Consider the following 24,790-nt stretch of genomic DNA (forward strand, 5'->3'; position numbering starts at 1 on the left):
TTTTTGCCAAAGAGCTAAACTTCAAATGGCATAATTTCCCATCCTCACTTAAAAATTTAGAATTTAAATCTCACCCTTAACTTATAAAAAAAAAAAATTTAGATTAATTTTTCAAACATTACCCTTCTGATTTTCATTATCATCATCATCAACCTCTTTTACTCTTTTAATTTCTTACCCTTCTTCTTCTTGGGCAAAAATTAGAATCAAAAGATTGAAGAATGAAATTGTTAAAGGTGTTGAAACTTGCCTTTTCTGCACACTTATCGTATCCCTTTGTAGCAAGAACACGGCGAGGTATGTGGCCTAAATACTCTAAGAGTTTTCGACGATTACCATCATCACCATCATCATCATCAGAATCTTCGTAACCAGATTTACTTTTCTTTGGGACGGCACATGGATGCCACGTTGAAGCAACATTCTTTGATATGCATATTCTAGAAATTGGATTTTGGAACACCGTGAGGAGTAGAGATATGAATCCCAACAAGATAAGCTCTGAAACAGAACATAGTAACTTATTAGAAAATTTTGCTTCTTTTTTTTTATAGAATTTAACATTGGAGGTGAAGTTGAAAAAAGAAAATAAAAAAATACAAGTACCTCCTTTAACCTTCTCTAATGCTTCATAAAGAGCAGTTTTGTTATTTCTTTTGAGCCACTGCAGACAATTAACGAGTAAAGTACAAATTCACAATATGATAAATTCATTATGATTATATATATATAGTTAGAACCATATCAATTTTTAACATTTACGAAATGGAAATTTTGACAAATTGAGACCTGTCCAAAGCTCATTTAATTACCTTTCCAATAGCATGAATAATATGTTCTATGATGATTGAAATAGCAAGCAAAACAAAGCACACAATTGCAACAGCCCAGGTTGGCGTTTCCTCCAACGTTCGCTCTTTTTCTCCACCAGCCATATTTATATAATATTTTTGTTGTAAATTTTTATGAAACTTAAAAGAGAGAAAAGAATTGCAAGCAGAAGTTCAGAAGATTGGATAGATACATAGATGGATATATATAAGAAGGAACTCAAGGAAGGACATCTAACGGAACACTAGAGCTTAAAGAAATTAAATATATAAAGTTGGTTTGGATATTATTACTGATACAAACATATAGATAATGAAAATAGAAAGTGTTCCACGGTAGCAATAGAAAAAAAATTTGTTTTTATTTTATGGAAGATAGCATTCAAATTCAATGTAAAATTAAACAAGTTGGAATATCGTCGTATTCATGACGGTGAAATTTTCAGAGAGAGATAGATATTAAAGGAAAGAAAGAAGGTAACGCACATCAGATATTAGAGAAAGCAAGATTATATTCATTTTATTTGACAAGTTGAGAGCAATATGTTTTTGTCTGGTCAATGGAAGGAAGGAGGAAATAAACACAAGAGTGAGTGACGGGCAAAGTTTGGTACCCATGACAAGTGGACTTCTTTTTAAGTCAACAATTAATGCATTTCTTTTTCCTTGGCCGGTAGTAGAAGATAATAACGGGAGTTGAATTTTTCGCAATGGGAGCCACTTCTATAAGAACATCTTTTTACATCTTTTTATAAAGACATAGTATCTTCATCAATTAACACTTGACATGTGACAATGATTAAACTCAAATGTGGTTAATTTTTTATGGGTTTTTTTTGTTATAAAAATTTTTTGTATCTGAATCAATTAGTGATACAGTTTTACTATACATATAAATTTTTTTTTGGCAAAGAAGTAAAAACAAATTAACCCTAACTAAATAAGTTTTTTTTGTCTTATTTCTTTTTTTTTTTTAGTTGAATGAATGTAGATTCATATTCTTTCAAATAATTTTATAGTATTATGTATTTTTTCTTTTTTTTTGTTTGATTTTTTTTTGTTTTTATTCTTGTTAAGAGAGTAAAATAAGAAGAAACTTGAGAAGGTAAAACAAAAAGAAAAAAATGAATAAAAAAAAAGAAGAATGATGATGATGAAGATGATGAAAAATAAGAAGAAGAAGAAGCAGAAGATGAGGAGAAAAAAGAGAAAGAGTTTTGGATTATACAGAACTTATCAGTACAAATACATAAAAAATTCTTAACAATATACATAAATATTTTAGTTTTATACCAAAATTTGCTACAAATACACAAAATTATATTCTTTAATAATGCTGTATTTTTTTCTTCTTCTTCTTCTTTTTTTAAATTTCTTTCTTTCTTTTAGTTAAATGAATGTAGGTTCATCCTCTTTCAGGTAATTTTGCAGCATTATGTATTTTTCTTCTTTGGCAACTGGCAAGTTGGTTTCACGTATAAAATTAGTCATTTAATTATTTTAATTAAATGTAGGCAATTAAAGTCGACGTTACCGTTGTAGAATTGATATTCAATTGTTTTTGTTTCGTCCTCCCATTTCTTCCATCGTCTCATCTGTTATGGATGCATTAAATCTCACAATTAATTAAGTTTCTAATACCATGACTAAACGAAGGACAGAAATAAGGTCCCATAATATTCAATTTCATAGTATATGTAAGGGGAAAATAGAAGTGTACCTTGGTTCTTCCCAAAGCTAGTGTTATAATACATTGTAGTATATGAAAAATTGCCAGGACAAAAATGAATATATGGAGCTGGTGAATTCCATATGCAGAAACAAAAGCAACCTTTCCCTGGAAGATAAAGAGAAATAATTATTATTATTATTATTATTATTATTATTATTATTATTATTATTTAAACATCCTTATAAGTTCTACTAACATAACACATGACAAATTTTAAATTATTGACTAATAAAACATTTCTCTACAAATTATATAATTAGTTTTGACTTTTTTTAATAAAAGAAAAGTTTCATAATTCATTTTTATTGGTAATTTTATTATTAATTATTTCCGGCCGGCGATAATTCATGGGCATTAACCCAATAAATAACATTAATAAGAAAGAAAACATTAGGACGGGGACTTTTTTTTTATTAATTGATCGAAGTATATAGTTTTGTTCTATAATATTTTAAAAATTCTTTAAAATTATTTAAAATATTTAATTCCATTTAATTTTACTCTCAAGATTTAGAATAATTTTTGTCAAAGAGCTAAACTTCAAATGGCATAATTTCCCATCCTCACTTAAAAATTTAGAATTTAAATCTCACCCTTAACTTATAAAAAAAAAAAATTAGATTAATTTTTCAAACATTACCCTTCTGATTTTCATTATCATCATCATCAACCTCTTTTACTCTTTTAATTTCTTACCCTTCTTCTTCTTGGGCAAAAATTAGAATCAAAAGATTGAAGAGTGAAATTGTTAAAGGTGTTGAAACTTTCCTTTTCTGCACACTTGTCGTATCCCTTTGTAGCAAGAACACGGCGAGGTATGTGGCCTAAATACTCTAAGGATGTGTGTGGTTCAAAGATTAAATTTTATTACCAAGTAATCTTATTCCTAGGCATTATATTCCTAGGAATGTGATTACTTGGAATATATGATTCCCATATTTGGTTGTAAAATTTAATATATTGAAATATTATGTAATAATCCTAGGAATGACTAAATTTTTGTTTGGTTGAGTTTAAATATCTTGGTCATATTATGTAATATGTCAAAATTACCCTTAATCATTCAAATTAAAATATTAATGACTAAAAATTAAATATTTTTTAAATTTACTAAAATACCCCTAATAACAAATATCTTAGTTAAAATTATTATTAATTCTAAATTTTTTTAAATTTATTAAAATACCCCTAATAACAAATATGTTTAGTTAAAATTATTATTGATTTTAATTTTTTTAAATTTACTAAAATACCCCTAATAACAAATATGTTTAATTAAATTATTATTGACTCTAAATTTTTTACTAAAATACCCCTAATAACAAATATGTTTAGTTACAATTATTATTGACTCTAAATTTTTTTAAATTTACTAAAATACCCCTAATATCAAATATCTTTAGTTAAATTATTATTGATTCTAAATTTTTTTAAATTTACTAAAATATTCCTAATAACAAATATCTTTAGTTAAATTATTATCGACTCTAAATTTTATCTCTACTAATAAATTTACTATAATACCCTTAATAACAAATGTTTAATTAAAATCAATATTATCATAATTAAATTAGTGACTATGACAATGTAAAAGGAGCAGTGTTCATCTCATATGATCCTCAACTAACTGAATGGCGGCATCTCTATTCTCCTAGCATTGTAATTACTTCCAAAGATGCAAAATCTATGATCAATTATATACAAAGCAACAAAATTCCAAAATCCACCATCAATTGTCAACAAACATTTCTTGGAATCAAGCCATCACCAGTTGCTACACATTCTAGTTCAAGAGGAACTTTAACTAATTTTCCATGGATCTTAAAACCTGATATAATGGCATCAGGAACTAGGGTTTTAGCTACTTATATTCCTCACAAAACAACAGCAACAATTGGCACAAATGTCTTCCTATCAAGTCACTATAATATTCAATAAAAATTCAAAAATAGTAATATTTAAAGCAATTTCTTCAAAAATGGCAAAAGTTCCCCCGGTTGAAGTTGGAACACCATGTCGATCAGACTATTGTCCCTTAGAATGCTAAGGCCAGCCTTCATTCTATCATCACCGCTCAAACCAGGAACATCTCTCAACAGTTCCATTAGCTTCATTCTGCGCTCAGCTCCTTCTTTCTCATGCTTAAAACAAGAAACCATATCAACTAAAACGGCTGTGTGTTCTTGATAAGCACCTTTCATATCTCTCATTGATTCTACTACTATGTCAATCACTTCCTCACTTTTGCTCCCTCTTTTTCTTTTATTCCTTTCTATATATGAAGCACTAGGAGCAGCAGAAGAACTAGGAGCAGCAGAAGCACCGGGAGCAACAGGAATACCAGGAGTTGGAGGCTCCTAAAAATTGAAAGCAACACCAGCAGGAACATCAGAAGATTATTCAATATTGATAGAAATGAAGAACAAGTAGCCTAACTGATTATACATGCTCTACACTTGTATATACAAGCATTATCTCTGCCTTGGCCAGCAAGACTAACAACATTAACTAACTAAACAGAACCTAATAGAATATTAACTACCCTGATTCTCATTCTGTTTGCATAATTACATTCATATCCTTTTTTTCTTTGTTATTATACTCCACAGAAATGAAGATCAGTATTTCTATCTAACTGCTCAACATGATGGGAATAGTTAAGGCTAGTCACAAGCACAGATTAAAGTAAATGAACTAATGAAGAATCACTCCAAAATCCAAGAAAATACACAGCAGTAGGATCAACAATAAGTGAATTTATGTACATGAATTAGAGTCAATTTCTTACGTACTTGAGAATCAGCTTCATATTCCATTTCGGTTTCTTCCAAATTTACTTGGGTGTTTTCATTCACTTGCCGATCACTCAAGGTTGCTTCGCGCTCAGCCTCCATTGTAGCAACTGCTTGAATTACATTTTCTGCATTGCCTCCTTGAGCCCTATCTCTACCAAATGCTATTCCCAACTCCTCAAAATGTGGAAATGGTTTATTATAGAGGCCATTAGCATTAGGATGTGACTGAAATTAAAAGAAAATAAATAAGCAATTAATATTAAAAAACTTAAGATAAATAAACTTGTATTAAGAAAGTTATTTAGAATTTACACTCTTCCATTCATTGAAAATTTGTCGCTCCACCACAATCATTTTATCTTTGTCATTCCAACCAAATCCATTCCCAGCTGTGCCCATCATCTCAACTATTGCAAAATATTGTCTTTTTAGCAATTTCACCCTTGATTCAATGTGTGGATTAGCCTAAACATAGCAAAATAATTTAAAATTATTACTACTCAGATTAAATTCAATAAACTGAATTTTAATACAATGATACCACAATTCATCCAAGCATAACTAAATATAGTGAATGTATGGAGCAGTAATAATCATTTAGTTTTCGCATACAGGATCTGAAATAATCATAAAATAGTCTACCATGACTTAAAGTCTTAAACTTTTCTCTTTCCTTTGGTTTTTTTTTTTGACAGTTTAATCAAACTCTTCTAACCACTTACTGATAACGAGGTAGAGAATACAGTCTGGCCTGGTTGCTTGGTTCACCATTCAAATTTTCAAGAAGAAAAAAATTAACAAGAGAACTGGAAATATACTCTTAATTAAATAACAAGGAAATTTTTATTTTATTTATTTTATCTATTTTAATCTGTTCCAAGTAAAAAATATAAAATACTGAAGCACCAACATGATTAGCTCAAATGAAATGTAATTAATTTTCATTAAATAGTTTTAAATTCAAGCCTTGTCTATGAACAAATTTTCTGTTGAAGGACTTAGTTCAATAGTTCCAGTTGAAAATGCCATTTTTTTTTGTCACGGTTTTGGGCTGGACTACAACCCAACCCAGAGAACAGATCAATGAGAGCACAGTAGTAAAACATCCCAATATAGAAGCATAAATATTTTGTAAGCTATACAATTATAACACAAATATAGAATTGTAAACAAAGAAAACAAGTATTATGTAAAAAAATTGTACCTTAAGATCACATCCAGGGATTTTTTCATGCAGCATTTTTTCCAAATGTTTTCCATAACCGGATTTAAACGTGCCATTGTCACACTTCCAAGAAGTAGTTGCAAGCTCCACCAAACACTCAACTAATTTTGCATCTTCGTGTGGCGTCCATTGACGCTTAGTTTGCTTTAAATTAGGTCGAGTATTCTCTTCCATTTTCTATAGACTAATAAGCAGAAAATAATACAAGACAATTTTTCATCATCTTGAAACAAGAAATCACACAAGCAAGAAATCATATATAATATATATTATGAAGAATGTTAGGAGTCAATATAGAAAGTTAGATAGTATTGAAAATACATGGAAAGAAAAATTGAATGAATGCATGCTTATTTGCTTTTTTTGGTTCATTATCATACGTACTTCACTTGCTGTTGCTGCATTGTTGCATAGTCATTTTACTTCCTCAATTCAAATCAAATTTTTTTACTCCCAAAGTTACTCAATCACTTCTAGTAGCTTATTCATTCTGGCCCTATGGGTGTGTGTTGGTGATATATAAATGAGTTTAATTGAAAGTGGACTAGAGCTAGTTGTATAAAGATAAAGTTTCTACCCCTGCCCTTCTTTTATTTGTTCCTGCTTTCTCTTTTTCTCTTCTAAATAGATGAAGGATGAATCACAATATTAGTCAAACAGCATAAAAATTTAACACAAGGGTTTAAAGCAAAGAAAGCTCCTCCACATCCTGCTCTGTTCTATGAACAAGCTATGAGAATACAAAGTAAAGGGACTAGCGTGTTTACTCCACAGTCCTTATGAATCCTTATGCCACAAGAATCAAACCCAAAATTTTATAATACAGACTCAAAAACCTTGATAGCAGATTTGATTTCCCAACCCCTGAGTCCCCAATCAGAACAGCTTTGAATAGATAATCACACTCCTCATCAAATGCATCAGCCATATATCTATCTTGTTAATTAGCCTCTCTACCTGCTTTCACTTTCACCCTTCTATCTATCTATCTATCTATGTATATGCCTTTATTGAAAATTCTAAAGGAACAAACCTAGTAACTAGTGAGGAGTTGAAAATAAAACCAAACCAAAAATAAGAATTGTTGGATATGAAAGGAGAAAGCTACAGGGTACAAGGTCATGATCACACTTATGTAATGTTATAATTAATTAAGATTACGAAACTAGGAGGGGCCAAGACACAATCCTTTCTTTGGATGGTATTATTATTATTATTATTATTATTATTATTATTATTATTATTTACTCTCACAGTTACACTTGAATGATTACTAGTCCTTGATAAGAGGTTATATAATTATTATTTGTTTTTAACATGTTAGCTTGTAACTACTACTTTTTCAGTCTTTCTCTGGAGCAATTCATGCTCCTCCACATCCTACTCTATTCTATGAACAAGCTATGAGAATACAAAGCAAAGGGACTAGCGTGTTTACTCTACAGTCTTTATGAATCCTTGTGCCACAAGAATCAAACCCAAAATTTCATAATGCAGACCAAAAAATAATAACAATTCTAAGTTACAGCATATGATTGAAAACAGAATCAACAGAGAAAAAAATAAACACAACTCTATTTTATAACCTCAGCATTCAACCTTTGATTCAATCCACCATAGTCTTTGTCTTATATATACATTGATCAAAAGGTTAAAAAAAGCCTTTTCCAATTTCAAAAAAGAATTGCTTTCATTTTTCAAAGGACTTTGAGTGTTGTAGTAATCATCAAAGAACCTCTTGTTATGCTTCCTTAATGACATTGCATTTCAAAGAACCATATATTTTATTCAGTATCACAAACCAATCAGCAATAAAATTAACAGCAATGAATCAACTATTTGACAAAATATTTTAAACCTAGCACAAACCTTCATGCCAATAAATTATAGCACAAACATAGTTCAGGAAAAATAAATAAATAACAAATAAAAGATCCTTACCTGAAGAAGAAGATTTTGTGCTTGAAAAAGATGAACAAGGTTGCAGAAGACAAATTAAACTCTCTTTGATGGCTATTGCTGAGCCGCGAGGAGGGAGAGAAGCGAAGGAGACAACACGAACAAGAAGCACCACTCGAGACGATGAACACGGACAGGAAGCACGAATAGGAACCGTGAGCTGTGATGATGACACGAACGCGAACGATTTTCTTCTAGAATAAGGAGCGCAGTGGTCGTGCAAATCGAAATCGGCGGCGAGGCGGCGCCGACGCCGGTGGAACCTCCGTGAATTTGAAGAAAAGCCTCGCTAGGGATTGGTTTTCATGGAGGAGGGGTCTCTGCTAGGGTTTCGTTTTGTTTGAAATGAATTGAAAAAAATCTGAAGAGAAGGGTTGGAGTGAAATTAACAAGGGTGTTTTTGGTCTTTTTACTTTATTATTAACATTCCATTCCCATTGGAATTAGAGATACCTAGGGAGGATATGGGAATGAAATGGGTGGGATTTTGATTCCAGGGAATAAAATATACCCAGGAATAATTTTTTAACTCTTGAACCAAACATGGGAATAAAATATTCCCATCTCAACATTCCTGGGAATACACTTGTATTCCCTCCAACCACACACACCCTAAGAGTTTTCGACGATTACCATCATCACCATCATCATCATCAGAATCTTCGTAACCAGATTTACTTTTCTTTGGGACGGCACATGGATGCCACGTTGAAGCAACATTCTTTGATATGCATATTCTAGAAATTGGATTTTGGAACACCGTGAGGAGTAGAGATATGAATCCCAACAAGATAAGCTCTGAAACAGAACATAGTAACTTATTAGAAAATTTTGCTTCTTTTTTTTTATAGAATTTAACATTGGAGGTGAAGTTGAAAAAAGAAAATAAAAAAATACAAGTACCTCCTTTAACCTTCTCTAATGCTTCATAAAGAGCAGTTTTGTTATTTCTTTTGAGCCACTGCAGACAATTAACGAGTAAAGTACAAATTCACAATATGATAAATTCATTATGATTATATATATATAGTTAGAACCATATCAATTTTTAACATTTACGAAATGGAAATTTTGACAAATTGAGACCTGTCCAAAGCTCATTTAATTACCTTTCCAATAGCATGAATAATATGTTCTATGATGATTGAAATAGCAAGCAAAACAAAGCACACAATTGCAACAGCCCAGGTTGGCGTTTCCTCCAACGTTCGCTCTTTTTCTCCACCAGCCATATTTATATAATATTTTTGTTGTAAATTTTTATGAAACTTAAAAGAGAGAAAAGAATTGCAAGCAGAGGTTCAGAAGATTGGATAGATACATAGATGGATATATATAAGAAGGAACTCAAGGAAGGACATCTAACGGAACACTAGAGCTTAAAGAAATTAAATATATAAAGTTGGTTTGGATATTATTACTGATACAAACATATAGATAATGAAAATAGAAAGTGTTCCACGGTAGCGATAGGAAAAAAATTTGTTTTTATTTTATGGAAGATAGCATTCAAATTCAATGTAAAATTAAACAAGTTGGAATATCGTCGTATTCATGACGGTGAAATTTTCAGAGAGAGATAGATATTAAAGGAAAGAAAGAAGGTAACGCACATCAGATATTAGAGAAAGCAAGATTATATTCATTTTATTTGACAAGTTGAGAGCAATATGTTTTTGTCTGGTCAATGGAAGGAAGGAGGAAATAAACACAAGAGTGAGCGACGGGCGAAGTTCCGTACCCATGACAAGTGGACTTCTTTTTAAGTCAACAATTAATGCATTTCTTTTTCCCTGGCCGGTAGTAGAAGATAATAACGGGAGTTGAATTTTCCGCAATGGGAGCCACTTCTATAAAACTGCGAAGAACATCTTTTTACATCTTTTTATAAAGACATAGTATCTTCACCAATTAACACTTGACATGTGACAATGATTAAACTCAAATGTGGTTAATTTTTTATGGGTTTTTTTTGTTATAAAAATTTTTTGTATCTGAATCAATTAGTGATACAGTTTTACTATACATATAAATTTTTTTTTGGCAAAGAAGTAAAAACAAATTAACCCTAACTAAATAAGTTTTTTTTTGTCTTATTTCTTTCTTTTTTTTAGTTGAATGAATGTAGATTCATACTCTTTCAAATAATTTTATAGTATTATGTATTTTTTCTTTTTTTTTGTTTGATTTTTTTTTTGTTTTTATTCTTGTTAAGAGAGTAAAATAAGAAGAAACTTGAGAAGGTAAAACAAAAAGAAAAAAATGAATAAAAAAAAAGAAGAATGATGATGATGAAGATGATGAAAAATAAGAAGAAGAAGAAGCAGAAGATGAGGAGGAAAAAGAGAAAGAGTTTTGGATTATGCAGAACTTATCAGTACAAATACATAAAAAATTCTTAACAATACACATAAATATTTTAGTTTTATACCAAAATTTGCTACAAATACACAAAATTATATTCTTTAATAATGCTGTATTTTTTTTTCTTCTTCTTCTTTTTTTAAATTTCTTTCTTTCTTTTAGTTGAATGAATGTAGGTTCATCCTCTTTCAGGTAATTTTGCAGCATTATGTATTTTTCTTCTTTTTTGTTTGATATTTTTTTTGTTTTTATTCTTGTTAAAAGAGTAAAATAAGAAGAAACTTGAGAAGGTAAAACAAAAAAGAAAATATGAATAAGAAAAGAAGAAGAAGGAGAAGAAGGAGAAGAAGGAGAAGAAGAAGAAGAAAAAGAAAAAGAAGGAGAAGGAGGAGGAGGAGGAGGAGGAGGAGGAGGAGGAGGAGGAGGAGGAGGAGGAGGAGGAGGAGGAGGAGGAGGAGGAGGAGAAGAAGAAGGGGGAAGAAGAAGAGTTTTGAATTATGCAGAACTTATTAGTACAAATACACTAAAATTTTGTAACAATACACAAAAATGTCTTGGTTTTACACCGAAATTTACTACAAATTAAGGTTCTAAAAATCGGATCGGACCGGCCAATTCGACCGGGTTAAACGGGATCCAGTCATTTGGCCGGTCCAGTTGACTCCCAAAATCGCTTGGCAAAAAACCGATTATAAAACTAGTCGAATCGACGGTTAACTGGTGAACCAGTTGAATCGGCCAGATTTTTTAAAGGCCCGGTTCTCCCCCTTCAGCATCAAAACACTATCGTTTTGATGAAGGAAAAAAAATAAAAAAAAAACCACCTCCCAAACAGCATGACACCCTACCCCTTTCTCTTCTCTCTCACTCTCACATTCACCAAAATGAATGCCTAATTTCACCCAACTAACCTTATCAAAACAAACACCGCTGCCACCATCAGTCTCCAGTAGCCGCCACTCTTCTCTTTCTCACTGTCTTTGTGCTCGTTGCGAAGCCCCATCAGCCACCGTCACCCCTAGTCGCCGCGACTCTTTTCTTCCTCAATGTCTCTGTGCTCGTTGCGAAGCCCTACCAACCACCTTCACCCCTAGCCACCGCCACTCTTCTTTTAACACCCTCACTATCAGAATGTCACGCTTCTGGCTGCGCCACTCTAATAGCTCGGATATTACGACGACTCTAAATATATTTAATACTAAGATAGGAGCCTGGCTAAAACTTAAAACCGTATAACTTTTCAAAAGAATTTTTGTTGAAAACATAAATACATAGTCATAAACCATATACCACACTTAACAAGAATATGTATATATATATATATATATATATATAACATTAACTTACAAACATTACATAATACAAATCCTATCCCTCTTACAAAATGTGTAAAGATAAAGGTGAGGGAAAAATATAATATCTAAAACAATGCAATACATCATATAAACAAAAATGAATTAAACTCTTCGTGATTTCTTTGCCAATATCCAAAAAAGGAAACACTTGTAGGGGACTGAGAACATCGTTCTAGCTGGTTCTCACTATAGGGTTACAGAATTACTATAATAAAATACGTAAAATAAAACTGTTTTCAGAGTACAGTGATCGTTGTTCGCCTTATGTATCTTTTAAAAAACTAAAGGTTTACATTCAAAAATCCAAAACCTTTTATTTCAAAATATTATAAGTTTTTCTTAACAGTATGAATGACCAAGCTGTTCCAAACATAGGTTCATTAAGTCTATACTGAACCAGTTTGATTTTTCATCCTTTACTAAACCAATAACTCAAGCCAATCACGGCCTCTGGCCCATCACATAATCAATTACGGCCTCAGGTCCAAACAACTCAATCAACATCCAATTCACCACAATCCAACCAATTTTAGTTACAGAAACAACTAGAGAGGTTCAAACACAAACAAAGCAGTTACATCAAGTATGGCTATTAGTAGTTAAACATAATTATTCACATAGGCAAACCAATTACAATATGCACACCCAAACAATGTCACACAGATGCATATGATGAATGTGATACGCGGAAATCTGTATCTCTACAAATTTCCTTCGGCAAGTATACCGAATTTGTCGTCAAGTTAAAACTCACAGTAAAGTGAGGTCGAATCCCTTAGGGATTGATTGGTTGAGCAACTTTAATAAGAGGAATGTTCTAGTTGAACTAAACAGATTTGAATTGAGATTGCAGAAAATTAAACAGCGGGAAATGTAAGTAGCAAGAAATGTAAAAGACGGAAAGGTAAATAGCTGAATGTAAATTAAGGAAAGTAAATTGTAGAAAGTAAATTGCAGGAAATTAAATGGGAATGAGGGTGATGAACATTAAAGTAAACAGAATATAGAGAATAGGAAGATAAGAATGGGGAAGCTCATTGGGTTCAGGAGATATTGCATTCTTCGGATCAAGTTCATTCTCATATCTTCCTCAATCCATGCAACTCATTGATCTCTTGGCAATCTTAGGTGATTGAATCCTAATTCCTTGGCAATTCAATCTCTCTAGGCTTGAAAAAATGCCCAATTCCTTGATATAATTGCTCATGGGAAGAGATGAAGTGCGATCACTAATTATACCACATGTTTTTCTAGATCAAAGTATCAGGAGGATTGTATGTCACTATATCTGTCCAACCCCAAATCTAGTCCAACATGAGAAAGACTTTCTAGCATGATTTTCTCATTCCTCTTCCAAGGTTCCAAGGAAATCCAAGTATGAATAATTTCTCTTCCGAGACAATTGCTCAATTGGATGAACATCGAAAGCTTTCAAGCAAATCAAAGAGAATGAAAAGAAGAAGAATAATAAGAACTATGATTGATCCATTGAATTACAACAGAGCTCCCTCCCCGAATAAAGTGGGGTTTAGTTGATCATGGCTCTGGAAAATGGAAATTGAAATGTAAAGTGCATCTTGAAAACAAACTAATTACAAAGAATAGTAAATTGAGTGTTTACAATCTTGGATCCCCTCCTGGTTCCAATCTCTCTTTTTAGTTCAAAACTACTCCTATATATACTACTTCTCTGATCCTTAGTTGAGTCTGTAAGTATCTGGATGTAGGTCCTTGGCTTTGGTTGAAGCAGTTAACAAACTCATTGGGCTTTGCTCAGCTTGCTGGAGGAGTTTAAGTTAGACAGTAGTCACGTTAGTTAGGCCGTTAGTTTGAGTAACGTTAAGTGTAAATTCCTAGCTTGAAGACGTTAGTGACACCAACGTGGTCACTAACATCCCAAAACCCCTTAAATCCACGTTACTACTGGCGTTAGTGGCACTAACGTGGCCACTAACGCCACACCTTTGCCGGAGCCCACATTAATGGCCACGTTAGTGGCATTAACGTGGCTACTAACGTGGCCTTCCTTGCCTTTGCTTTTAACCCATCGAGGACGTTAGTGGCATTAACGTCACCATTAACATCACAAGCTGCCCCTCTTCCACGTTAATGGCCCACGTTAGTGGCATTAACGTGGCCACTAATGTGGCTCTTTCTTCCCTTGAGCTCCTCTTTGATCACGTTATTGGCACCAACGTTGCCACTAACGTCCTCCTCCTTGCCTTGCTCCATGTTAGTGCCCACGAGTGCACAAATTCCCACACTTCATACAACTGAACCAGCAAGTGCACTGGGTCGTCCAAGTAATACCTGAGCGAGTCAGGGTCAATTCCACAAGGATTGTGGTTTGAAGCAAGCTATGATTATTGACGTGGCAGAAATTGGCGAGTTAAGAAAATATTATAAGAGATACGTTGCAAGTACAGTTCTTAACCAACAAAAATCCGCTTATCAATTTAGAAAGGTTGTCACAAAATTAGAATTAAAATACTGGGAGTATGAATCCCAGGTCATCTCCCAACGAGTTGCAGAAAGATGTGCTATTTTATTAATTAGGTATTTTTCAAAAGGGTTTGAGTTTGGTAGACAGGAAATTAAATCAGAGAATTTATGTAATTTAAATAAAAACCTTGACCGGGAGTAGATTAGTCGGAAGGCCTATCCTTGTTGGAGTTCTCCCAAGATCAATTGATAATTGAAGGTTGTCTGCTCAGTTATCCCTTACCGGATAAAGGAAAGTTAAGCAAGTTGGAAGTCGGTTTCTACTCACAAGTTCTAATCCTCTCCCTTGGGAAGGACTAGTGTCAGTGACTAGATGGCGACCCAATGCTAAACCCAATTATAATTTTACTCTTGAGCATTCTAACTCAAGGTCCTCATTTCAACCAACTCCCAATCAAGTTATGGAACTACTCGCTCATTATGAATGTAAAATTCACGAAACAAGAAAGGGAAATAATGTAAGACATGATGAATAGTAATAAAAAGGATCAATTAAAAATAAAAATAGTTCTTGTATTAATAAATTTTAAAAATAATCCAACAGTAACTCTGAATAAATTAAGGATATGAAAGAGTAAGTGACAAGTAAGGAAACAACCTAAAATGATGAAGTCTTGACAGAGGTAATAACTCTTCTCAATATCCCAATCCAAAAAGCAGTAAAATCAAAATCCTAAGAACTATGAACGTGTAGAGAGAAAACCTAGAGGAGGAGTAAAATCATATCTAAAACTAAAATTATGTGGAATGAATGTTGTCCTCTGGTCTCTGCATGTTCCTTGGCTCTAATATGCTTTTTTGGGCCGAAAACTGGGTCAAAATAAGGCCCAAAATTGCCCTCAGCAAATTCTGCAGATGCTGCAGATCGCGCACGTCACGCGATCGCGTCATCCACGCGTTCGCATCATCCAGCATTTTGCCTTGCCACGCGTGCGCGTCGTCCACGCATTCGCGTCACTTGTGCAGTTTACAATCCATGCGTTCGCATCAGGCACGCGAGCGCATCACTGCAATTTCCTTTATTTCACGCGGTCGCGTGAGCCATGCGTCCGCGTCACTTCTCGCTGGTCATTTCCTTGATTTCTTGTGTTCCTTCCATTTTTGCAAGCCTCCTCTCCAATTTCCAAGTCATTCATGCCCTATAAAGCCTGAAACACTTAACACACGAATCATGGCATCGAATGGAATAAAGGAGTCTCTAGGAAGCTTATTTTCAACCATGGAGTAATTTTGGGAAGGAGTTGTAAATACATGCTAATTTAATGAATAAGTGGGTAAATATTTGATAAAACCACACAATTAAACACAATATAAACCATAAAATAATGGTTTATCAATTATCTTGCAGGTCTTAGTCAGGCGGATAGAAGAGTTGTTCGATTTGTGAGATCTGAACTAGGTTTAAGGAGATGGTTAAGGATTGGAGATGCTTTGTCCTTCTGGATTAACTCTAGTCTTACTGTTTTCTTCAATTATGAATGATTTCTTTTATGGCAGGCTGTATGTGATTGACGCTGGGTTGAGCAGCCGCCAATACTCCTCCGGATCTGAACCCTAGGGTTAGTGCGGATCCAGTCTAATTGAAGGTGAAGCTCCTGCAGTTCATTCTCTTTGATGATCCTACTCAAAATACCACAGACAAGGTCGAATCTTCCGGATCAGAGGATGCTACACCTTTGGTTCTAGCCTCTACCACAAAGACCCTAATCTCCTCGTACTTCGGCTGAACTGCTGTCTCGAGAAGTCCCCAACGAAGTCGTGGATTAGCCGTCTAAGAGATGTATAATCAAGCTGGTGGTTCATCATTGTCCGATGAAAGACTCACTCTGAACCCATGTAGAACGTGATAACCTTATGCCAATTCAATGCATTCATATTGATGAAGAACGAAGATACATCTTAGAATAGAGAATCAAACACAAATTGAGAAAGAACAGTAGTACTTTTATTAATCTATAAAACTCAGCAGGGCTCCTCTCCTCAACCTAGGAGGTTTAGAAACTCATACTGATAGAGAATATAATGTGAAAAATGAAATATGGCTGATCTCTCTTAATGAGAGGTGTAAAAGTTCTTTAAATACTAAGCGAATGACTAAGGATTACATAAGAAAAGGTAAAACAGTCTTTTAATGCTAAAATCTACTTCTGGGGCCCACTTGGTGAGTTTTTGGACTGAGCTTTGATGAAATCCACGTGCTATGAGGCCTCTAGGGCGTTGAACACTGGCTAGGGGGTCCTCTTTGGGCGTTTGGACGCTGGTCTCTTCTCCTTGGGCGCTGGACGCCTAGAAGGGGGCAGGAGGCTGGCGTTGGACGCCAGTTTTGGACTATTATATATTGCTAGAATGCTCTATAAGTCATATTTCCATTGCCATTAAGAACTTTTCATTTGGACTTTTGTAGCTCTAGAAAAGCTCTTCCGAGTGCAGGGAGGTCAGATTCGGACAGTATCTGCAGTGCTTTCTCTGTCTCTGAATCAGACTTCTGCTAACTTTTGCTCCAGCTCCTCAATTTCAGCAAGAAAATACCTGAAATTGTACAAAACCCCACAAACTCAAAGTAGAATCCGAAAATTTGAATTTTGCACTAAAACATATGAAAATATAATAAAAACTAAACAAAACAGGCTAAAAACTATATGAAAATGATGCGAAAAAACGTATTAAATATCCGCTCATCACAACACCAAACTTAAACTGTTACTTGTCCCCAAGAAACTAAGAAATATAGTAGGATAAAAAGAAGAGTAAGATACAATAAAAATCTCAAAGTTTTCAATGAAGCTCAGTTACAATTAGATAAGCGGGACTTAGTAGCTTTTTGCTTCTGAATAGTTTTGGCATCTCACTATCCATTGAAACTCAGAAATATTGGTCTCTTTAGGAACTTAGAATTCGGATGATATTATTGACTCTCCTACTTCAGTTCTTTTTTATTCTTGAACACAGCTTTCAGTGTCTTGGCCGTGATCCTAAGCACTTTATTTTCTAGTATTACCACCTGATATATAAATGCCACAGACACTTTAACTGGGTGAACCCTTTCGGATTGTGATTCAACTTTGCTAGAATCCTCAGATAGAGGTGTCCAGAGTTCTTAAGCACACTCTTTTTGCTTTGGATCACGACTTTAACTGCTCAGTCTCAAGCTTTTCACTTGACACCTTCACACCACAAGCACATGGTTAGGGACAGCTTGGTTGAGCCTCTTAGGCTAGGATTTTATTCCTTTAGGTCCTTCTATCCATTGATGCTCAAAGCCTTGGATCCTTTTCCTGCATTTTTGGGCAGTAATGGATTTTTCTCTTTATTTTTTTTCTCTATTTTCTCTTTTTTTATTTGCATGCATATATTAATTTTTTTCTTTTGCAACATGCTTTTTCTTTTTCTTTTTGTTGCTTTCTCTTGCTTAAAGAATCAATTTTTGGATTTTTTAGATTACCAATAATACTTTTTCTTTTTCATCATTCTTTCAAGAGCCAACATTCTAAAATTTCAACTTCAAATATGCACTATTTATTCATACATTCAGAAAACAAAAGCAATGCCACCATATCAAAATAATTGAACTAGTCTTATTTTAAACTTGAAATTCATGTATCTCTCAGTTCTTTTCAAATAATTTTTTTAAGCAAGGTGAGAGATATATGGAACATTTTGTAGCCTTAAGACATAAATGCAAATGATCATGCAACAAGAGAAAGAGAACAGACAGTAAAACATAATAGAAAACAAAAAATAACATAAGAAAAGGAGATTAAGAGAACGAATCCACCTTTAATGGTGGCGGCTATTACTCCTCCTTGAGGATCCAATTTAGTGCTTGATCTCTTCAATGTCACTCTTTAGTCTTTGTTGATGCGGCTGCACAGGCTCATGTGCATGCTCTCTAGTTTGCTCCATCCTCTTCTTGTAGGGGCAAATGCCTTTCCCTTCCTCTTTCTTAAGATTTCACCAGTCTTTGGTGCCATACTTAGGAGTGGTAAAAGTAAAAAAGTAAAGCTTTTGCAACACCAAACTTAAGAGTTTTGCTCGTCCTTGAGCAAATATGAACAATGGGGAAGAATAGGGTAGAAGAAGGTGGGGGTAGGTGGAGCTTCAGTGGGACCTACTGGTCCTGAGAGGCTAGGGAATTCAAATTTTCTGCCTTCCTTATAGGCGTTGAACGCCCAGCTTGTGCACTATAGCTGGCGTTCAACGCCAGCTGCTTCCCCCTTTTAGGGCATTGAACGCCCAAGAGGGACCTCCTTGCTGGCGTTCAACGCCAGGTCTTCTACCATTTTGGGCGTTGAGCGCCCAGCCTTTGCTCCATGGCTAGCATTCAACGCCAGCAACACTTCATCTAGAGTGTTCTGTTTTCACTACTGAATATTTCTGTCTCTGTTTTGACAACTGCACATGATCATGAACCTAAAGAAATAACTAAAAAAAACAAATTAAAAGAAATAGAAATAACTAATTAGGGTTGGGTTGCCTCCCAACAAGTGCTTCTTTAATGTCATTAGCTTGATGGACAGCTCCTTTCAAGGAGGAAGATAGTGATAGAGGAATAAATCCTTATTCCTTACTGGGAGCTTCCTTCTTGTGCTCTCATGGAATAGCATAATACGCTCAAGAGACAGGATCTTGTTCACTGCCTGAGGCAGGGTTGGGCTTGTAGCAATATGCTGGTGTCCCTTTTTGTCACTTTTCTTTTCCATGGTGAATACCATGATGAGACAAGTGAATACCACCATCTTCCATGGTGAAAAGCCTTTAGTAGGGATATTTTTGTTTTTTCAGCCCCGAGGTATCTTCCTTTTGGGGCCTTCCTTCTTTGTGGATGGTGTACATCCAACACCAAACTTACGTTTGGTCTTAGAAGGGATTGAATTGGTTTCATCCAAGGGATGAGTGATAAACCGCTATTTTACGGTTTATCTTGTGCTTATTTCAGTAGATTTTACCCATTATTCTCACACTTATTCATGTAAATTGCATGTTTTCCATTTTCCTTCCTGATTTTGTGCTATGATTGAAAACATACTTCTTTGGCCTTAAATTTGCTAATTTTAATCCTCTTATTACCATTCGATGTCGTGATGTGTGTGCTGAGTGTTTTCAGGATTTATAGGGCAGGAATGGCTTAGAGGATAGAAAGGAAGCATGCAAAAGTGAAAGGAACACAAGAAAATAAGGAATTCAGAAGCTGGCAGTGACGCGTACGCGTAAGCGACGCGTACGCGTGATGATTGGACTTTTTTGTGGTTTAGAATTCTCAAATAAAATCTCGTTGCAATATAGTTTCTATACCGACAATAGTCCTTTCATACAAAAATTGTGTTTGTCACAAGTAACAAACCCCTAAATTTATAAACCGAAGTATTGAACCTCGGGTCGTTCTCCCTAGGAATTACAATAAAGTGCCTTGTTATTGGTTATGAGGTATTTTTGGGGTTTTGATAAGAGACATGAAATATAAATGACAAAGAAAGTAAACTAATGGCTAAAAAGGTCTTGGCAAGGTTTGGTGGTCAAGGATCTCTATCCTAATCACTAACCACAACATGAGAATTGGCAAGGATCAACCCCATTAAGTTATCCTCTAACTAATAAAGGAAAGTCAAATGAGCTATGTCAATCCAAGTCCATAAGTCCTAGTTCTCCACCAATTCAATTAGTGAGATCTAGAGTTAATGGCTCCCAATCGTCAATCACTTGGACATTAGCAACTCAAGAGTTCCTAAGTTACCTTCCCAAGCCAAGAGCACTAAAATCTACTCTAAAATCCAACTAAACATTTTATCAAACACTTAGAAGGTGATAGTTGCACTCGTGGACTATGTCGGTAAAGATTTTCTCGATAAAGTTACATTGCAAGTATAGCTCTACCAACAACAAGCCTCGAGGATCAAATTTAGAGAGGGATTTGGTTGTCACAAGTTCAACCCCAATAGAAATAACTGAAGTATTCAAACCTCGGGTCGTCTCACAAGCAATGGGCAAACATGTGCTTCAATATTGGTTAGAATTCCGGGGTTGCAAGTCATGAGCAAGAAAATAAAATGGGAATCTTAACAAGTAAGCAATCTTTAAAATGCAAGAAATTAATTCAAACAACTAAGCAAGACATGAGCAATTCCAAACTAACAAGTAACACCCAATATAATTCTATTCTAAACTAAACAAGCAACTGTAACTAAGGCAAGTAATTAAGAATTTTGGGTTTTCAAATAGGAATGATAAAAGTAACTCTTGGCTAGGCATGGGAATTGGGGTCACCATCCTTGTCTAATAACCATATCTTGACAATTATGAGGAACCAAACTCATTAAGTCTACTTCTATCTTTGAAGTACGTCAAATGGTTTGGTCAACATCAACCCATAAGTTCTAACCTCACTACTAATTGACTTAATAGAAGGTTAGTGTCAATGGTTATCAAATTGACCACTAAGGGCTCCCAAATCATCAAATCCATTAGACCCAATGACTCAAGTTTATCCAATCCCCTTAGCCTAGGCCAAGAGTGAAAAGAACTACTCCATAATCAAGGTAAACAATTCATCAAACACTTGGTAAGCATTAATAAAAGACATGTTCAAATTACAATTAAATTGAAATTAACAAGTACCCACTAACAACTATCAACATACAATCATGCAAACAACACAATTAATCATAGAAATCATCAAAGTAACATCAACAAGTCAAGATTCACAACATTCATGAAATGGGTATAAAATGACAATTGACAAGAATTCATAAAACTAACACAAGATCTAAGCAACATTATACCAAGGAATTCAAATTGAAGAATTAAAACTAGTAATTAACAAGATCTAATTCACAATTCGACAAGGGAAGATCAAATTAAAACTAGATCTAGAGAGGAACAAGGGTTTCTCTCTCTAGAAGAACAAAGAACTAAAAACTAGGTAAAATTGTGTCTTAGTGTAAAATGAATGATCCCCCCACTTTCCCCTTGCATCCTTGGGTCATTTCCATGCAGAAACAGCTTAAATTTGGACCTGATGAGCCTCAGAAATCACCAGGCACGATTTTCTTTAATGAGGTCACGTGCAGCTTCCCGCGCGTGCGCGCCAAGTGCGCGTGTGCATCGATAGGAATCTTCTGATCCACGCGGATGCGTCCATCCTTGCGCACCGCTTCTAGCCATTCTCATCCATGCGTGCGCGTGTGCGCCAATGCTGCTTTTCCCAAAGATTCAAATCTTCATGTTCCTCCATTTTGTACATGCTTTCTTTCTCTCTTCTAGGCCATTCCTACCCTATAATTCCTGAAATCACTCAACAAATACATCACGGTATTGAATGGCAATAGAAGGGGATTAAAATATGGCAATTTTAAAGCAAAACAAGCATGTTTTTCATCATGGAGCAATATTAGGAAGTGAACACAAAACCATGCATTTCTTGTGAATAAGTGTGAGAAATATTGACAAAACCCCGCAAATTCTACACAATATAAACCACAAAATTGGGGTTTATCAAATCTCTCCACACTTAAACCAAGCATGTCCTCATGCTTAAAATAAAAATACCAAAGATCATGGTGAGAAAAGGTTTATGAAATGCAAACTACCTAAGTGGATGCATGCAACTATTGTAAAATCATCTACCTACTTGGTCAAGGGTAAATCTATCCTGCAAGAACACATGTGAACATATGGGGTGAAAATAATATGTAGCTCATGAGTCCTACCAAATTGAACATCACTAAGGGATGCATATAACTTGCTAGATGAACGCTTGTGAAAGTCGGGAACAAAGAATTGAGCATCGAACCCTCACCGGAAGTGTATCCGCTCTATTCGCTCAAGTGTATAGGGTTCGTCGCTCAATCCTCTCCTAATCATGCTTTCCAAGATTTGTCTTTTATCTAACAATCAACAATCACTTAATGCATGCTTACAAGTATCATGAGGTCTTATTCATGGGTTGTAATGGGGCTAGGATGAAGGTAAGGATGTATATGGCCAAGTGAGCTTAAAATTTGAGTCCTTGATTAACCTAGGATCCCACTAGACACATAGAACATCCTATACAACTATAATATATTACCTAGCTACCCTTGAGTTTCACTTTTTTGCATACTCAGGAATTCTTTTTAATTCACATTCCATATGCATTGTTTTTTTCATTACCTTGTCTTAGGGTTGCTTTGTCCCTTTTTTTTTATTTTTTTTATGATCCCCTTTTCTTGGGATCTTGTGTACTAAAGTTTCAATGCATATAGTTCAATCACTCAATAAATGAGCATGTTCCCAAATCCTAGAATTTCAATTATACTACAATTATACACCTATATATCTACCCAAATTTCCCAAGTATACCCTTCTAATTGAATGACACACATCCTAACTTACATAAACTAATCAAGGATCCAAATTTAGGGACATTCATGGTTTTTCACTTAGAGTTGTTGATGTGCTCTATTTAAGAACAAAAAGGGTTTATCATGGGCTCAAAATTGGTTAGCAATGGTAGATAAAAGGTTAAGGCCATTTGGGAAAAGTGACTATTGAATTGATGGCATCAATCATGTAAATGCATTCATGCACAAAGTAATGGACATATAGAATCAGACAAAGCAAGGATCACAATCATAGAGAGAGAGATATATGCACACAAGAATGAGAATTAATGGTTAGAAGATGTAACCATGCAATAGGCTCAAAACTTACATGCTTGTGTTCTTAGCTCAATCACTATGTTCCAAAATACATTCTTAAAGCAAGTTTGCTGCAAAAAAATTTTTTTTTTCAAAAATTGGTAGGGTACCCCAAAACACAGTTTCTTGGGGAAGAAGTTATTGTTTTGACCAAGCCACTATATAGAAACTAGCTATCATGCAATGAGTAATTACAAGCAAAACTAACTACACATGCAATGTACTAACTACTAAGCAAAAGATAAATCCATGGGTATTGAAAGGAAGAGATTGTTACCATGGAGATCGGTCGAACGACCTCCCCACACTTAAAAATTAGCACGGTCCTCCGTGTTACGAACAATGCGCAAAGGGCAGTCGGGACCGGAACCGTCACTATCCTCTCCTTCAGAGCTTCCATCACTTGGGTTTGAGGTGGATGTGAATATTTCAGGTTCCTCCATGCTAGGGGTAACACAACGCAAAAGCTTCTTAATGTAAGTGTATCAGCGTTGATTGCGCTGCTCATATCTATCAAGCTTCTGGTGTAGATCTTCTATCCTTTGAAGTGTTGATCTTTGCCGTGGTGGTGATGATGAAGTGGAAGGGATAGTAGATGGAAGGGCTATGTTAAGGCTTGGGTTTTTCATGGGAAGATGTAAGTATTTTTCGCTTGGGACCACATCACCCTTAGCCGGAACTATAATCTTCCTATCCTTGGCTTCCCAAGGAACACCTGCAGTAGCAACCAAATCAGATACCAATGCTGGAAATGGCAAATTACCCCGGGCGTGAACTTGACTCATCGCTTGCTTGATAAGAAACGGAATGTTCATCGGCCTCTCCGTGAGAACACACCAAACAAGCAAGGCGAGATCTGCCGTGAAGGATGACTTATGGGTGCTAGGTAGCACATAGTGGGATAGGATCTGGGCCCAAGCTCTAGGTTCTACAGTGAGGAAGCAAGCGTCAATGCTTTTGGGCCTCATCCGGAGTCGACCTTGGGTCCAAAATGTCTCCAGCTCAGCAATGACTCGGAGGATCGAGTCCCAATCAAATCCAAACTTCTCTCACTGATGTAAGACTTCTTGGTAGCCATCCATGTCATTCGGTACCGGTAGGACATTAAGCACTTGCTGAATAGCCTCTTCTGAAACTGAGACTTGCTTCCGGTGCATGTATACCGATTGAAGGGAGGAGAGAAGGTAGTTAGTGTAGAATTCTTCTACCCAAGAGAGGTTGATCTCCCTTGGTTTCCTTAAAAGAAACTCCCATCCTCGCTGTTCAATGCGGGGTAGAATCTAAGGAGCAACCTTGTCCGGCGGAGCAAGTAGATGCTCAGGATGATAGTTCCTCACAGTTATGGAAGGGAACATA

The 24,790-nt window shown here is 34.9% G+C and overlaps 2 protein-coding genes across 2 annotated transcripts in view; both read right to left on the minus strand.

The window, feature by feature from the left end:
• The window catches only part of LOC112766725 (MLO-like protein 6), a 31,991-nt gene extending 29,321 nt beyond the window's left edge, over nt 1-2,670 (minus strand). Inside the window, exons 1-4 of the mRNA XM_025812617.3 lie at nt 2,551-2,670; nt 813-2,425; nt 607-664; nt 251-501 (exon numbers count right to left, since the gene is read on the minus strand). Coding sequence (XP_025668402.1) covers nt 251-501; nt 607-664; nt 813-935 — 432 coding nt within the window. The 5' untranslated portion in view covers nt 936-2,425; nt 2,551-2,670. The remainder of the gene's footprint in view (nt 1-250; nt 502-606; nt 665-812; nt 2,426-2,550) is intronic.
• Nucleotides 2,671-4,101: 1,431 nt separating this feature from the next.
• LOC112766726 (uncharacterized) lies at nt 4,102-10,152 on the minus strand. The gene is made up of 7 exons (XM_025812618.3): nt 9,651-10,152; nt 9,445-9,502; nt 8,524-9,339; nt 6,562-6,766; nt 5,670-5,822; nt 5,355-5,582; nt 4,102-4,919 (listed from the first exon to the last, which is right to left on the minus strand). The coding sequence occupies exons 4-7, from the start codon at nt 6,754-6,756 to the stop codon at nt 4,521-4,523; spliced, it is 975 nt and encodes a 324-aa protein (XP_025668403.1). The 5' UTR covers nt 6,757-6,766; nt 8,524-9,339; nt 9,445-9,502; nt 9,651-10,152; the 3' UTR covers nt 4,102-4,520.
• Nucleotides 10,153-24,790: the final 14,638 nt, after the last annotated feature.

Source organism: Arachis hypogaea, chromosome 17, assembly GCF_003086295.3.
Source record: "Arachis hypogaea cultivar Tifrunner chromosome 17, arahy.Tifrunner.gnm2.J5K5, whole genome shotgun sequence".
Lineage (NCBI taxonomy): Eukaryota > Viridiplantae > Streptophyta > Magnoliopsida > Fabales > Fabaceae > Arachis > Arachis hypogaea.